General features: G+C 35.6%; 1 protein-coding gene across 5 annotated transcripts in view; it reads right to left on the reverse strand.

Moving 5' to 3' along the window:
* HERC2 (HECT and RLD domain containing E3 ubiquitin protein ligase 2) overlaps positions 1-17,506 on the reverse strand; it is a 268,052-nt gene that overhangs the window by 173,450 nt on the left and 77,096 nt on the right. For all 5 annotated transcript variants that reach the window (XM_019438147.2, XM_019438149.2, XM_019438148.2 and 2 more), the window contains 2 exons: positions 10,611-10,862; positions 5,450-5,643 (listed from right to left, as the gene is read on the reverse strand). In XM_019438147.2, the coding sequence (XP_019293692.2) occupies positions 5,450-5,643; positions 10,611-10,862 (446 nt within the window). The remainder of the gene's footprint in view (positions 1-5,449; positions 5,644-10,610; positions 10,863-17,506) is intronic.

Consider the following 17,506-nt stretch of genomic DNA (forward strand, 5'->3'; position numbering starts at 1 on the left):
GTAAATAATAAAAGGTTAGGTGTATTTAATCTCTAAAGCAACCACTAAAAAACTACACAAAGAGACAACTCAGTAAGTTAAGATGGAGTACTAAAAATTATTCAAACAACCCAAAAGAAGTCAGGAAAAGATAAAGGAATAAAAAAAGAGAGCAAACAAAACCTCACAATGGTAGAAATAAATCTAACTTATAAATAATTAAATTAAATGTAAATGGTCTAAACATACTAACAAAAAGTAGAAATTGTCAGGAGGTATGAAAACCAAAATCTAACTATATGGTATCAACAAGAAATCTACCTTAAATATAAAGATTAAAAAAGTTTAAGTAAAGGAATAGAAAATGGCTATATTAATATCAAACAAAGCAAACTTCAGAGACAGGAAATTACCAGGGCTAAACAGAGACATTATACAATGATAAAAGGGTCAATTCACAAGAAGACAGAACAATGTTGAATGATATGTACCTAACAACAGAACCACAAAACACACGGCAGTAAAAACTGGCAGAAATGAAAGAAACAGATAAATCCAAAAATATAGTTGAAGACAGCAAAATTATCCTAATAACATAGAACAAAGAGAGATAAAAAAAAGTAAAACTTTAAAAGAAACTAATAAAACCATCAATGAACTAGATCAAACTGACACTTACTAGAAAACCACAACAGAATACAGTCATATTTAAAATATTTAATCATAAAATATTTCTTACCTATATAAAAAAATTGAAATCATAGAATATGTTCTCTGAACATAATCAAATTAAGCTTCTTAGAAACCAACAGAAACTAGAAGCCAATAAGAATAACCTAGATGTAAATAACTAGAAAAATCTCTTAAGCATTTGAAAACTAAACAACAGGTTTCTACATTCCAATTAAAAATGGTTACATTTTGATTCTAAAGTAGCCTGCAAAGAATTAAGTATGTTTATGGTAAAACCTACAGCAGCCACTAAAAAGAAACTATATAAAGAAATAAAGTCAAATTCAAAATAAATAAAGTGGAATATTAAAAAATGTTCATATACTCCCAAAAAAGGCAGGAAAAGCACAATAGAGGAATAACAGAACAAACAAAAGCCAACAAGAAAATGAAAGACTCAAATCTACGTACGTCAAAAATTGGAGTAAAAATAAATGATCTAAATATATCAATTAAAAGACAGATTGACTCAAGCATTTTTTTTTAAATGCATCTATACACGGCACCCAAGAAACTCACTATACACATAATGAGACATGTGGGTTAAAAGTAAAAGATATAAATCTAACAAAACATGTCAAAGACTTATATACTGAAAATGCTAATAAATGAAATCAAAGAAAATGTAAATAAATATCTAGACATACCATTTTCATTGATTGGAAGACTAAATATAGCAAAACTGCCAATTCTCCAAAAATTGATGACAGGTTAAATACAATTCCTATTAAAGTCCAAGCAAGATGTTTTTGCTGACATAGACAAGACTATTCTAAATTTTATATGGAAAGGGAAAGGAACTAGAATATTGACTTCTTATATAACCTCAATAAACAAAACCCATGACATTGGCAAATTCCTACAATAATTATTTCAATTTTTAATTTTTTTTCAATTAAAAGAATGGAAAAGTTACAGTATGCAAACACTATTAAATAAAAAGCAAGGAGCCTCTGGGTGGCTCAGTCAGTACTTAACACTTAGTCTGACTCTTGATTTTGGCTCTTGAGTCTGAACTCAAAGTTCATGGAATCAAGCCCCGCATTGGGCTCTGTGCTAGGCGCGGAGTCTGCATAAGATACTCTCTCTCCCTCTCTCTCTGCCCCTCCCCCCATTCACATGCATGCTCTCCCAAAATAAACCTAATAAAATTTTTACAAAATAAATGAAAAATGAAGCACCTACACTAAAATCAGACAAAACAGACTTCAGAGCAAAGAAAAAGAAGGATAAAGGGGGCATACTGTATAATGCCCTTGGCCAATTCATCAAGATGACAAAGCAACCCTAAATGTGCACATATCTTAAAAAAAGGAAAAAAAAAAAGAGCTTCAAAATCTATGAAACAAGAACTGACAAACCCATCCTAAAATGTACATGGAATCTCAAGTGACCCCAAATAAACAAAATAATCTTGAAACAGAGAACAAAACTGGAAAACTCACAATTCCTAATTCAAAGCCTACTACACTACGAAGCTACAGTAATCACAACAGCATGGTCCTGGCATAAAGTACCAATGAAATACTGGCATACAGACCAATGAAACAGAATGGAGAGCCCAGAAATAAGCCATTACCTATACAGTAAAGTGATTTTTGATAAGTGCCAACACCATTCAATGGGGAAAGAACAATCTTTTCTACAAAAGGTGCTGGGAAAACTGCAAAGCAACCAAATTGGATCATTACCTTATACCATATACAAAAATTAACTTAGAGTGGATCAAAGACCAAAACATAAAAGCTAAAACTATAAAACTTTTAGAAGAAAACACTGGGTGAAATCTACATAACAACAGATTTCTTGAATATATATAACACCAAAAGCATAGACAACATAAGAAAAAATAAAGTAGACTTACTCAAAATTAAAAACTTGCGTGCATCAAAGGACACTATCAACAAAATGAAAAGACAAGCACAGAATGGGGAAAAAAATAGCTGTAAATCATATACCTGATAAGGGATTAATATCCACAATACATCAAGAACTCCTACAATTCAAGAAAAAATTCAAAAAGGGGCAAAGGACTTAATCAACATTTCCTCAAAGAAGATATACAAATGGTCAATACACACATAAAAAAATGCTCAACATCTTTTCTATTAGGGAAGTGCAAATCAAAACCACAGTGTGATACCACTTCATACACACAAGGATGGCTTCAAACAATCAAAGAAAGAAAACCAGAAAATAACCAGGGTTGGCCAAAAAAAAAAGTGGAGAAACTGAAACCCTTGTGCCTATCTGGTGGGAATGTAAAAATCATGCAGCTGCTGTAGAAAACAGTTTGACAGTTCCTCAAATTCCTCATAATTACCATATGATCCAGCAATTCCACTCCTAGATATATAGTCAAACAAACAAAAACAAAAACAAAAAAATGAAAGCGTGGACCCAGACACTCAGAGCAACACAATCACAATAGCCAAAGGTACAAAAAAGGAGAAATAAATGAACAAAATGTGGGATATACATATAATGGAATATTATTAAGCCTTTAAAAGGAATAAAATCTTGAAACATGCTCCAACATAGAACAAGCTTAAAAACCTTATGCTTAAAAAAAATTTTAATTAAAAATTAAAAAACTTATGCTAAGTGGAATAAGCCAGACACAAAAGGTCAAATATTATATGATTATACTTATATAAGGTATCTTGAATAGGCAAATTCACAGAAACAGAAAGTAAATTTGAGGTTACTAGGGGCCAAAGGGAAGAGAAAAGGAGAGTAATGTTTAATGGGTACAGAATTTTTGTTTAGGATGATGACAAAGTTCTGGAGATGGATAACAATGATGGTTACACAGTCTCACGAATATACTTAATGCCACTCTATAGTCAACCATAATTTTTTTAATGACCAAAAGCACTGATATTAAAAAAAAATAAAACTGATAGAGCCAAAAGAAATGGAGAAATCCATAATTGTACTTGGAAATACCAACACTATCCTCCTAGAAAGAGATAGAAGCAGACAGAAAATCAGCAAGGATATACAACAATTGAATACCATCAATGAACTGGATTTAATGGACATTTATAGAACACTTCACCCAACAACAGCAAAATACATGGACAACAAAATACATAACCCTTTTTAAGCACACACACAGAACATTCACTTAAGAGAACATATCCTGAGACACAAATCTTAACAAACCTAGAAGAATTGAAATCATATAGTTTGTTCCCTAACCACAATAAAATTAAATGAGGAACAGTAAGAGAATGATACTAGTACAATCTCCAAACACTTTAAAATTAAATGACACAATAATACATAGGTCACAGAGCAATTCTCAAAAGAAATTAGAGAGTATATTGAACTGAACAAAAACAAAATACATCAAAATGTGTGAGTGCAAATTCGCACTACTTAGAGGGAAATTACAGCATCAACTGCTTAAATATTACAAAAGAAGAAAGGTCTAAAATTAACCTAGGCTTTTTCTTGAAGAAACTAAAAATAGAAAAGTGTGAACCCAAAGCAAGCTGAAAGGGAAAAAAAATAACAAAGAGAAGAAGCCAATGAAATTGAAAGCAAAAAACAAAGGGAAGTTTTTTGAAACTAAAAGTCCTTTAAAAAGATCAATAAAATGGATAAATATCTAGGCAAAACTGACAAAGAAACACAAACACACACACACAAATTACTAATATCTGTAATGAAAGAGAATATATTACTACAGACCCCAAAGACTTCAAAAGGTTAGTAAAAGAATACTAAGGATATCTTTATACACAAAACTCAGACATCTTAGATGAAATGGAACAACTCCTTGAGTGCCACAAATCCGTTAAACCTACTCAAGAAGAAACACTCTGAATAGTTCTGTATCTATTAAAGAAACAATTTTTACATAAAAATCTTTTGAGAAAGAAATTTCCTGGCTCAGATGGATTCACCAAAGAAAAAAAAATTTAAAGAAGAAATAACACTAACTCTACACAATCCCTTCTAGAAAACAGAAGAGAAAGGAACACTTTCCAACACCTTTTATGAGACCAGTTTTAACCTGATAAAAAGACACACAGTATAAAACCACAAACCAATTATCTCTGATGACCATCAGCAGAAAAATCCTCAACAATACATTAGCAAATCAAATAAAGCAATATATAAGAAAGAATAATACACCATAACCAAGTGGGGTTTATCTCAGAAATGCAAGGTTTGCTTAATATTTGAAAATCAATTAACATAGTCTACCATATAAACAGACTAAAGAAAGAAAACTACATGATCATATCATTTGAGAAGAAAAAAGTATCTGACAAAATTCAGCATCTATTCAGTATTAAAAAAAAAAAAACTCTCAAAAAAGTAGGAGTTAAAGGAAACTTCCTTAATCTGACACAAGGCATCTACTAAAAAAAAAAAATCCTACAGTTAACATCCTAGCTAATAGTGAAAGACTAAATGCTTTCCCGCTACAAACAGGAACAAGGATTTGCCCTCTTACCACTCTTCAACATCATATTGGAAGTCTTGGCCAGTGCAATAAGGCAAGGGAAAGAAATATAGAAAAAAGACGAAATAAAACTGTGTCTATGTTTCTGAAGAAAACTCAGGGAATTGACACAAAACTCCTAGAACTAATAAGACAGTTTAGTACAACTACAGGATATAAGAACAACACACACAAGTCAATGGTATTTCAACATCCTAGCAATGAGGGATGGGCAACCAAAATTCTACAAAATATCTAACCAAACTATCTACTCAGTACCTGAGCAGGTCCACAGGCAATTCCAACTATGTGTTTGGTATCCAGTCCTGGCAGCGCAGCAGGTTCTGGTTTGGTCACACGCAAGGTGTCAAAGTGCTGACACTGGTCGTTGCTGCCCCAGCTATGGACCTCACTGTCCTCAGTCAGAGCCAGGCAGTGGGTGGAGCCTGCAGCCACATCAATTACCTTCTTCCCTGAGAGGAAAGATACAATACAGCTTCACACCTGACTTCTGTTGTAGATCATTCAGGTCAGAAGGTATTTAATGTCAACTTCTAAAGGATAATTCATTGCTTTAATACTATGCATAATTCATCTGCTTCATGTATGTTATTAAAACCCTTGTTATGGTTTACTAGCTACAATTTATTAAGACCTGCAGCCTGAAAATTAAACAATGTTAAGGTATGAAAAGGATCTGTTACCTTTTTTTTTTTTTAATGTTTATTTATTTTTGAGAAAGGGCCTGAGTGGGAGAGGGGCAGAGAGAGGGAGACACAGAATCCAAAGCAGGCTCTAGGCTCTGAGCTATCAGCATAGAGCCCAACACAGGGCTCAAACACACAAACTGCGAGATCCTGACCTGAGCCACAGTCGGACACTCGACTGACTGAGCCACCCAGGCACCCCAGAGCTGTTATTTTTTTTCTCCATATTCAGTTTTTCATTCAGAAAGAGATAAGTGTATTTTTAATTAATCATTAAATCGTATTCTCCTGTCCCAAGATATAATCATGCAAAGTATATCTTTTTTCCTTTCTATTTTTAGAACATTTTAGGATCACAGCAAAATTGAGGAAATATGCAGAGATTTCCCATATACTCTCCACCCCATGTATAGCCTCCCCTATTATCAAGTATTCACTTTTATTTGCATGTGAATGTTTAATTGTTCCAACACCATTTGTTGAAAAACTCACCTTTGCTTCATTGTATTGCCCTGGCTCCCTTCTCAAAGATCAATTAACTATATTTATGTGGGTCTATTTCTGAGCTCTCTACTTTGTTTCAATGATCAATTTATCTATACTGTAATCAATGTCATACTGTCCTGATTACTGTAGCTTTATATTAAGTTTTGAAGCTGCATAGTGTCAGTCCTCCAACCTGTTCTTGTCCTTCAATACTGTGTTAGCTATTCTAGATCTGTTGCCTCTCCACATAAAACTTAGAATCAGTCTGTCAATACCAATATAATAACTTGCTCAGATTTTGATGGAGATTACATTAAATCTATAGATCAAGCTGGAAAGAACTGACAATATTCAGTCTTCCTATCCATGAACAAAGACTATCTCTCAATTTATTAGTTCTCCTTTGATTTCATTCATCAGTTACATAGTTTTCCTCATATGGCTCTTGTACTTATTTTGTCAGAGTTATACCTATTTATTTCATTCCCTTACTACTAATGTGAATGATATTATGTATTTATTTCAAATTCCACTTCTCAATTGTTGACATATAAAAAAACAAGACTTTGGTATATTAACTTTGTATACTACAACTCTGCTATAATCATTTATTACTTCCAGCTTTTTTGTTAATTCTTTCAGATATTCTACATAGACTTTTATGTCATCTGTGAACAAAATTTCTTCCTTCTCAATCTGCATTCCTTTACTATTCTTTCATTGTCTTACTGCATTAGCTAGAACTTCCAGCATGATTCTGAAAAGAGATGATGGTGAGATGAGACATCTTTTCCTTGTACCTGATCTTAGTGGGAAGGATTCAAGTTTCTTACCATTAAGTATAATGTTAGCTGTAGGATTTTTATAGATATTCTTTATCAAGTTAAAGAATTCCTGGTTTATTGAGAGTTTTTAGTAGGAATAGGTATTGAATTTTATCAAATGTTTTTTCTGCATCTATTGATATGATCATGTGATTTTTCTTATCCCTCTCTTGATTTGATGGATTACATTGATTTTTGGATGCTGAATTAGCCAATCTTGCATATGCAGAATAAACTCAACTTAGTGGTGATATATAATTCTTTCTATACATTATTGAATTTGATTTGTTAATATTTCATTGAAGATTTCTGCATCTATATTCATGAGAGATGTTGGTCTGTAATTTTTTTATAATGTCTTTGTCTGGCTTTGATATTAGGGTAGTGCTGGCCTCATAGAATGAGTTAATAAGTATTCCCTTTGCTTCTCTCCTCTGAAACAGAGATTATAGAGAATTGGTATAACTTCTCCCTCTTCCTTATATGTTTGGGAGAATTCACCAGTAAACCCATCTGGGCCTCACGCTTTCTGAAAGTTATCAATTATTGACTCAATTTAATAGATATAGGCCGATTCAGTTTGTCTATTTCTTCTTATATGAGTTTTGGCAAATTGTGTCGTTTAAAGAATTGGTTCACTTCATCTACATTACAAAATATGGGGACATAGAGTTGTTCTTAGTATTCCTTTATCATCTTTATAAAGTTCAAAGGATCTGTAGTATGTCTTCTCTCTCATTTCTCATCATACAGTGTTTGTCTTTCTCTGTCTGACCTATTTACTTAGCATAATGCCCTCAAGGTCCATCCATGTTAACACAAATGGAAGAATTACCTTCTTTTCTGTGGCTGAATAATATTCCATTATACTGCATTTTCTTTATCCACTCATCTATCAATGGACACTTAGGTTGTTTCCATATCTTGGTTACTGTGAATAATGCTGCAATGAACAGGAGGATGCAGGTACCTTTTTGAGTTAGCATATTTATTTCCTTCAGATAAATACTCAGAAGTGGAACAGGTGGATCACATGGTAGTTGGTTTTTTTGTTTGTTTGTTTAATTTTTGCAAAGCCTCCTTACTGTTTTCCATGGTGGCTGTACCAATTTACATTCCCATCAACAGTGCACAAGAGTTTCTTTTCCTCCACATCCTCACCAACACTAGTTATTTCTTATCTTTTTGATAATAGCCATTCAAACAGGTATGAGGTGATATCTCACTGTGGTTTTGATCTGCATTTACCCTGAAGATTACTGACACTGAGTACCTTTTCATACACCTGATGGCTATCTATAAGCCACCTTTGGAAAAATGTCTACTCAGATCCTCTGCCCAATTTTTCAACAAATTGGTTTTGGAGGTTTTGTTTTGTTTTGTTGCTATTGAATTGTATGAGTCCTTTATATATTTTGGATATTAATCCTTTATCCCATATATGATTTACAAATATTTCCCCCATTCTGTACGTTGCCTTTTCATTTTGGTGATGGTTTCCTTTCCTGAACACAAAGATTACTAACTTTAGATCTTTCTTCTTTTATAATACATGAATTCAGTGCTATAAATATCTTTCTAAGCACTGCTTTCACAGCATCCCACAAATTTTGGTAAGTTGTTTTCATTTTCATTTAGTTCAAAATATTTTAAAATTTCTCTTGAGAGTTTTTTGTTTGACCATGTGTTATTTGGAAGTTTAGTGTTTATTTTTTAATATTTTTTTAATGTTTATCTATTTTTGAGAGAAACAGTGTGTGAGTATGCACAAGCAGGAGAGAGAGAGAGGAAGACAGAGAATCCCAAGTGGGCTCTGAGCTGACAGCAGACAGCCCAATGTGGGGCTGGAGCCCACAAACCATGAGATCATGACCTGAGCCAGTCAGATGCTTAACTGACTTAGCAACCCCGGCATCCTGGAAGTTTATCTCCATGTACTTGGGGATATTTCAGCTATCTTTTATTGATTTTTAGTTTAATTATATTGTAGTCTGACAGCAGACATTGTTTGATCTCCCTTCTTTTAAATATGTTAAGGGGTGTTTTATAGCCCACATTGTGGGCTATCCTGATGAATATCAAAGTACCCTCTTCATTAAGGAAGTTTTCTAAGACAAAAATCTTTTTTCTAAAGTCAAATAATACATTTTTCCTATTTAAATAGTGCTATCCAAGTATTATATTTTTGCTTAATAGTAAGTCTAACATGACCAGCACAAGGAATGTCTTCAGAAATGTCAACATAAAAAATAATTCAGCTGCAAAATTCTACTAGAGTAAGGAGAACAATTCTAAGAGCCTATGATAAGTTGACAACAACCAAAATGTACCAAAAATTATTTAAATATTTTCATGATAAGTTTTCTCTGTATCTAATAAATGTTGCTGAGGAAGCATATTTCCTTAGCTAAGTGAAAAAAATATAAACAAGAAAGGCTAACAAAATTTAAACATAGCTCCATAATATAAACCAACTGTATTACCCTACAACTTATCTCAGAAACTTAGAAAACAATAGACACCATAAAACTTTGTCATCAGGAAAGAAACTATCAAGTCCTATGTAAAAGTCTCCCTTTAAACTCCCTTGACAAAAAAGCAAAAACATAAAGTAGGATCCAGCACAGAGATCCAACAAACTTCATCCCTCATGCCAAACACAGGCCAAGGGTTGTTTCTATGAATAAAGCCATAACATAGCCAGGACCATTTGTTTACATATTGTCCATGGCTACTTTTGGGGTACAAAAGCAGAAAAAGAGTAGTTGAGACATACAGTGTATGGTACTCAAAGCTAAAATACTTATGGTCTAGGTCCTTTAGGAAAACAGTCTGCTCACCTCTTAGATAAAGCACTACAAGCCCCACCTGATAAACCTATCACCAACCTCTCCCACACTTCAGAAGGCATCTGCAAAGCACACCTACATGCCTGGGCTCCCATTCTATCTAGAATGCATGCTAGATGCCCTTGAAACCAAATAAGCAGGATTCACCTATCAAGGATAATTTCAAATGAGACCACTCTAGGCACACCAATCCTATCTCCCACTGTGCTCCCACAGCACTATATACACCCGTCATCTTAGCAGTGTCTACAGTATAACTACAGGTGACCTCACCAACAGAAGTTAATCTCACTAAGGCCAGCTTACATAGTGATGAATAGATGCCTGGCACCAATATTTGTAAAACTGAACGAATTTCAAAATAAATCTGGTGAGAATAATTCTACACCATTTTTGAATAGAAACAAAACCATTTTCCATTTATAATCTATACCTATAAAAATGTGGGTAAAAGCCTTCTAATGATGAGTTAATTTGTGAAATATTAGGTAAATAAAGGAAAGACCTACAAACTTTAAAAGATTGCTAAAGAAAAAGCTTCAAAAGGTTTTAAAAGTTTTCATTTTGCACTTACCTTGCAAGCCTTCCAAGAGTTTGGGATAACGAACATGTTCCTCTGTTCCATGCCCTAGTCTCTGATTGTCACCTTTTCCCCATGAATAAACCTGGCCATCTTTCGTCAAAGCGATAGAAAACTGACTTCCACATCGGACTTTCACAACATCCAAGTCTTGAAGCTTTTCAATAAGCTTTGGTGTTTTGCAGCCATCACTACCACCTCTGCCCAATTTTCCATAGTCACCATCTCCCCAAGACCACACCTGACCTAAAAAATACAAATATATTTAAGTAAAAATAACTGTACATCTTAATGCAACTTCTAAGTGGCTGAAAATACTCAATATAACCAATAACATAAATCTAGACTTATATATATAGTATAATAACTATAATAACAATAACCAGGTGACCGCTTACCAAATGAAATCTAGTTTATACTTCAGGTTGATACAGAAGCAATAGGAAAAGGAAAGCTGGGTGTGGTTTTTTGTTTTTGTTTTTAGCTAAAAGAATAATAAAGTCCTGACCCTTACTAGTTTGTGCTCAATGATTGGGTTCAGTTCAACCAAGTAGTGAAAACAGAACAAAAGACCCACTGCCTCCATAAAATACTATAACTGGACCCATTAAACACCGCTGTAGTTCCCTGGCCACTCTCTCTCAAGTCTGCCTGCACACTGTTCCTGTCATGCTGACCACAAGTCAACTGCAGGACGGCATTTCTTTCTAATAATGTTTGTGAGTATAATCTAATTAAATATTATCTAAAGCAATAAATTACAAAAATATGTTTGTTTTATATTTACTCTGATAATTTGCAAAAGTCAATAAATATGAATTATTAAAAAAGAAACCTGCTAAATTAGGTGCAGGTGAAAACTGTAGAAAAGAAACGAGAAGAAATATAAAAGAAGAAATTACATCACTCCATAAGTGACTAAGTTTTTTTTTTTTTTTTTTTTTTTAAAGAGAGAGAGCACACGAGCAGGGAAGAGAGGTAGTAGAGGATGAGGGGAAGAGAGACACAGAGAGAGAGAGAGAGAGAGAGACAGAATCTTAAGCAGGCTCCACACTCAGTGCAGAGCTCGATTTCACAACCATGAGATTGTGACCTGAACCAAAATCAAGAGTCGGACAATCAACCGACTGAGCCACCCAGACACTCCTCCATTCTATTTTAAATAATCTAAAGATCAGCAAATTTTTAAAAATATTTTTTAATGTTTATTTATTTATTTTGAGAGAGAGAGCAGGGGAGGGGCAGAGAGAGGGAGAGAGAGAATCCCAAGCAGACTCCACACTGCCAGCACAGAGCTCGATGCAGGGCTCAATCCCACAAACCGTGAAATCATGACCTAAGCCAAAATCAAGAGTCGAATGCTTAGCTAGCTGAACAACCTAGGCGCCCCAGCAAACTTTTTGTTAGAGCCCAGAAGGTAAGTATTTTTAGGCTTTGTGGGCAATGTGGTCTCTGTTACAATTATCTAATTGTTCCCCTGTCATAGGAAAGCAGCCACAGATAATACATAAGCAAGGTGGCATTCCAATATCAGTCTATTTGCAAAAACAGTCAATCCCTGATCTAAAACTGTATATGATACACTAGCAGGTGGTCAGTGAAAGAAAAATAGCAATGTTCAACTCAGCAGACCCATACACAATTATCAAAGAATATGCATATACTACATGCCTTGCAAAATGCCTGTTGTTCACATAGCCCAGCCCACAATTCCCACTTTCTCCAATTTTTTTCAGTGAGCCTGTCATCCAGGACCAGACCTAACAGGCAAGCAGGCTTCTACTATACCAGTCTTCTCAAAGAATAGTAACATACCAGGGACATTTCCCTTTATAACACCCACACCAAAGAAACACCAGTGTGAGGTAAACAGCATGCACAGTTTCCAATCAAGGCAATTTAGTCAACACTTTACACAGTTTTACTTATGTAGCAGTTTCACACTAAGAATTCAAGAACAAGCCCTAATAAGGCTTACTTAAGAAAAAACTTCCTTGTTAAGAGTTTTATAAAATATTATCAATCACTCAACAATGGACACTTAAAAACAAGACGTCAAACTGAAAGCTTCATGCTAGAAGAGAACTTTCAGATGACTAATGAGACCATTTTTCTCTAAGACTCATAGAAGCAGAAGAAAGATGACTCTATGCCTATCCTTTAGTGGGAATAGGTGTGGGGCGGGAAGGGGCCCTATGTGGACATGAAGATAACTGAAATTATTTTTGTCCTCTTACTAAAGAAATTCCCAGAAGTCAGTCAATTCCCAATCTGCCATTCAACTTCTGCAGGAAGAGGGCAGACAGGCTCCCCAGCTGATTTTGACAGATCACCACGATTCTGAGGACAGACCCTCACAACATTAACAAATAACAGTTTAAAATATCAATCTAATTCTAACCGTTAAACCTAATAAATATACGCTCAAAAAAAAGCAAAATGAGTACAGTCTCACTAATGAAGACAAATACAAAAGTATAATCAAAAACAAGCCAACAATGTAGCTTCATACTCTGAATCCACACAGACAAAAGCAGGATTCACCACAGGGAATCAAAGATAGCTAGACGTTAAGAAACATAATAACCAGAAACAATTCATAATGTCAGTTATTCTACTGTAACTCTCATTTTATATTAAGAAAATAAAATCCACAGGGGTGCCTGGGTACCTTAGCCAGTTGAGCATACGACTTCACCTTAGGTCACGGTCCCCCAGTTCGTGAGTTCGAGCCCCACATCAGGCTCTGGGCTAACAAACAGCTCAGAGCCTGGAGCCTGCTTGGGATTCTGTATCTCTCTCTCTTTCTCTCTCTCTCCCCCGCCTCTACTCATGGTCTGCCTTTCTCTGTCTCTCAGAAATAAATAAGGTTTTCCAAACAAACAAAAACTGAAGGAATTCATCACCACTAAACCAGCCCTACAAGAGATCCTAAGGGGGATTCTGTGAGTGAAATGTTGCAAGGACCACAAAGCACCAGAGACATCACTGCAAGCATGAAACCTACACACATCACAATGACTCTAAACCCCTATCTTTCAATAACAACACTGAATGTAAATGGACTAAATGCTCCAACCAAAAGACATAGGGTATCAGAATGGATAATGAAACAAGACCCATCTATTTGCTGTCTACAGGAGACTCATTTTGAGACCTGAGGACACCTTCAGACTGAAAGTGAGGGGATGGAGAACTATCTATCATGCTACTGGAAGTCAAAAGAAAGCTGGAGTAGCCATACTTATATCAGACAAACTAGACTTTAAATTAAAGGCTGTAACAAGAGATGAAGAAGGGCATTATATAATAATTACACGGTCTATCCATCAGGAAGAGCTAACGATTATAAATGTCTATGCGCCGAATACGGGAGCCCCCAAATATATAAAACAGTTAATCACAAACATAAGCAACCTTATTGATAAGAATGTGGTCATTGCAGGGGACTTTAATACCCCACTTACAGGAATGGAGAGATCATGTAGACACAGGGTCAATAAAGAAACAAGGGCCCTGAATGATACATTGGATCAGATGGACTTGACAGATATATTTAGAACTCTGCATCCCAAAGCAACAGAATATACTTTCTTCTCGAGTGCGCATGGAACATTCTCCAAGATAGATCACATACTGACTGGGTCACAAAACAGCCCTTCATAAGTATAAAAGAAGTGAGATCATACCATGCACACTTTCAGACCACAGTGCTATGAAAGTTGAAATCAACCACAGGAAAAAGTCTGGAAAACCTCCAAAAGCATGGAGGTTAAAGAACAGCCTACTAAAGAATGAATGGGTCAACCAGGCACTTAGAGAAGAAGTTTAAAAATATATGGAAACAAACGAAAATGAAAATACAACAACCCAAATGCTTTGGGATGCAGCATAGGCAGTCCTGAGAGGAAGATACATTGCAATCCAGGCCTATCTCAAGAAACAAGAAAAATCCCAAATACAAATCTAACAGCACACCTAAAGGAAATAGAAGCAGAACAGCAAAGACACCCCAAACCCAGCAGAAGAAGAGAAATAATAAAGATCAGAGCAGAAATAAACAATATAGAATCTAAACAAAACTGTAGAGCAGATCAATGAAACCACGAGTTGTTTTTTTGAAAAAATAAACAAAATTGATAAACCTCTAGCCAGGCTTCTCACAAAGAAAACGGAGAGGACCCAAATAGATAAAGTCATGAATGCAAATGGAATTAGTACAACCAATCCCTCAGAAATACAAGCAATTATCAGGGAATACTATGAAAAATTATATGCCAACAAACTGGACAACCTGGAGGAAATGGACACATTCCTAAGCACCCACACACTTCCAAAACTCAAACAGGAAGAAATAGAAAACTTGAACAGACCCAGAACCAGCGAAAAAATTGAATCAGTTATCAAAAACCTCCCAACAAATAAGAGTCCAGGACCAGATGGCTTCCCTGGGGAATTCTACCATACATTGAAAGCAGAGTTAATACCTATCCTTCTCAAGCTGTTCCAAAAAAATAGAAAGGGAAGAAAAACTTCCAGACTCATTCTATGAAGCCAGCATTACTCTGATTCCCAAACCAGACAGAGACCCAGCAAAAAAAAGAGAACTACAGGCCAATATCCCTGATGAATATGGACGCAAAACTTCTCAATCAGATACTAGCAAATCGAATTCAACAGCATATAAAAAGAATTATACACCATGATCAAGTGGGATTCATTCCTGGGCTGCAGGGCTGGTTCAACACTCACAAATCAATCAACGTGATACATCACGTTAATAAAAGAAAAGAAAAGAACCATATGATCCTGTCAATCGATGCAGAAAAAGCATTTGACCGAATTCATCCTTTCTTAATAAAAACCCTCGAGAAAGTCGGGATAGAAGGAACATACTTAAACATCATAAAAGCCATTTATGAAAAGCCCACAGCTAATATCATCCTCAATGGGGAAAAACTGACAGCTTTCCCCCTGAGACCAGGAACACGACAGGGATGTCCATTCTCACCGCTGCTGTTTCACATAGTGTTGGAAGTTCTGGCATCACCAATCAGACAACAAAAGGAAATCAAAGGCATCAAAATTGGCAAAGATGAAGTCAAGCTTTCAATTTGCAGATGACATGATATTATACATGGAAAACCCGACAGACCCCACCAAAAGTCTGCTAGAACTGATACATGAATTCAGCAAAGTCACAGGATGCAAAATTAATGTACAGAAATCAGCTGTATTCTTATACACTAATAATGAAGCAACAGAAAGCCAAAGAAACTGACCCCATTCACAACTGCGCCAAGAATCATAAAATACCTAGGAATAAACCTAACCCAAGACGTAAAAGATCTGTGTGCTGAAAACTATAGAAAGCCTTATGAAGGAAATCGAAGAAGATACAAGGAAATGGAAAAACATTCCGTGCTCATGGATTGGTAGAATAAATATTGCTAAAATGTCAATCCTACCCAAAGCTATCTACACATTCAATGCAATCCCAATCAAAATTGCACCAGCATTCTTCTTGAAGCTAGAACAAGCAATCCTAAAATTTGTATGGAACCACAAAAGACCCTGAATAGCCAAAGTAATTTTGAAGAAGAAGACGACCAAAGCGGGAGGCATCACAATCCCAGACTTTAGCCTCTACTACAAAGCTGCAGTCATCAAGACAGCATGGTATTGGCACAAAAACAGACACACAGACCAATGGAATAGAATAGAGACTCCAGAATTGGATCCACAAACGTATGGCCAACTAATCTTTGACAAAGCAGGGAAGAACATCCAATCAAAAAAAGACAGTCTGTTTAACAAATGGTGCTGGGAGAACTGGACAGCAACATGCAGAAGAATGAAACTAGACCACTTTCTTATGCCATTCTCAAAAATAAACTCAAAATGTATAAAGGACCTGAATGTGAGACAGGAAACCATCAAAACCCTAGAGGAGAAAGCAGGAAAATACCTCTCTGACCTCAGCCACAGCAATTTCTTACTTGACACATCTCCAAAGGCAAGGGAATTAAAAGCAAATATGAACTATTGGGACCTCATGAAGATAAAAAGCTTCTGCACTGCAAAGGAAACAATCAACAAAACTAAAAGGCAACTGACGGAATGGGAAAAGATATTTGCAAAGGACATGTTGGACAAAGGGCTAGTATCCAAAATCTATAAAGAACTCACTAAACTCCACACCCGAAAAACAAATACTCCAGTGAAGAAATGGGCTGGAAACATGAAGAGACACTTTTCTGAAGAAGACATCCAGATGGCCAACAGGCACACGAAAAGATGCTCAATGTCACTCCTCATCAAGGAAATGCAAATCAAAACCACACTCAGATACCCCCTCACGCCAGTCAGAGTAGCTAAAAGGAACAAATCAGGAGACTATAGATGCTGGCGAGGATGTGGAGAAACGGGAACCCTCTTGCACTGTTGGTGGGAATGCAAACTGGTGCAGCCGCTCTGGAAAACAGTGTGGAGGTTCCTCAAAAAATTAAAATAGATCTACCCTATGACCCGGAAACAGCACTGCTAGGTATTTACCCACGGGATACAAGAGTCTGATGCATAGGGGCACTTGTATCCCAATGTTTATAGCAGCACTTTGAATAATAGCCAAATTATGGAAAGAGCCTAAATGTCCATCAACTGATGAATGGATAAAGAAATTGTGGTTTATATACACAATGGAATACCACTTGGCAATGAGAAAGACTGAAATCTGGCCTTTTGTAGCAACATGGATGGAACTGGAGAGTGTTATGCTAAGTGAAATAAGTCATACAGAAAGACAGATACCATATGTTTTCACTCTTATGTGGATCCTGAGAAACTTAACAGAAGACCATGGGGGAGGGAAAGGAAAAAAATAAAGGGAG

The sequence above is a fragment of the Panthera pardus genome, unplaced genomic scaffold (genome assembly GCF_024362965.1).
Source record: "Panthera pardus isolate Hobbes unplaced genomic scaffold, ASM2436296v1 HiC_scaffold_24, whole genome shotgun sequence".
NCBI classification, from domain to species: domain Eukaryota; kingdom Metazoa; phylum Chordata; class Mammalia; order Carnivora; family Felidae; genus Panthera; species Panthera pardus.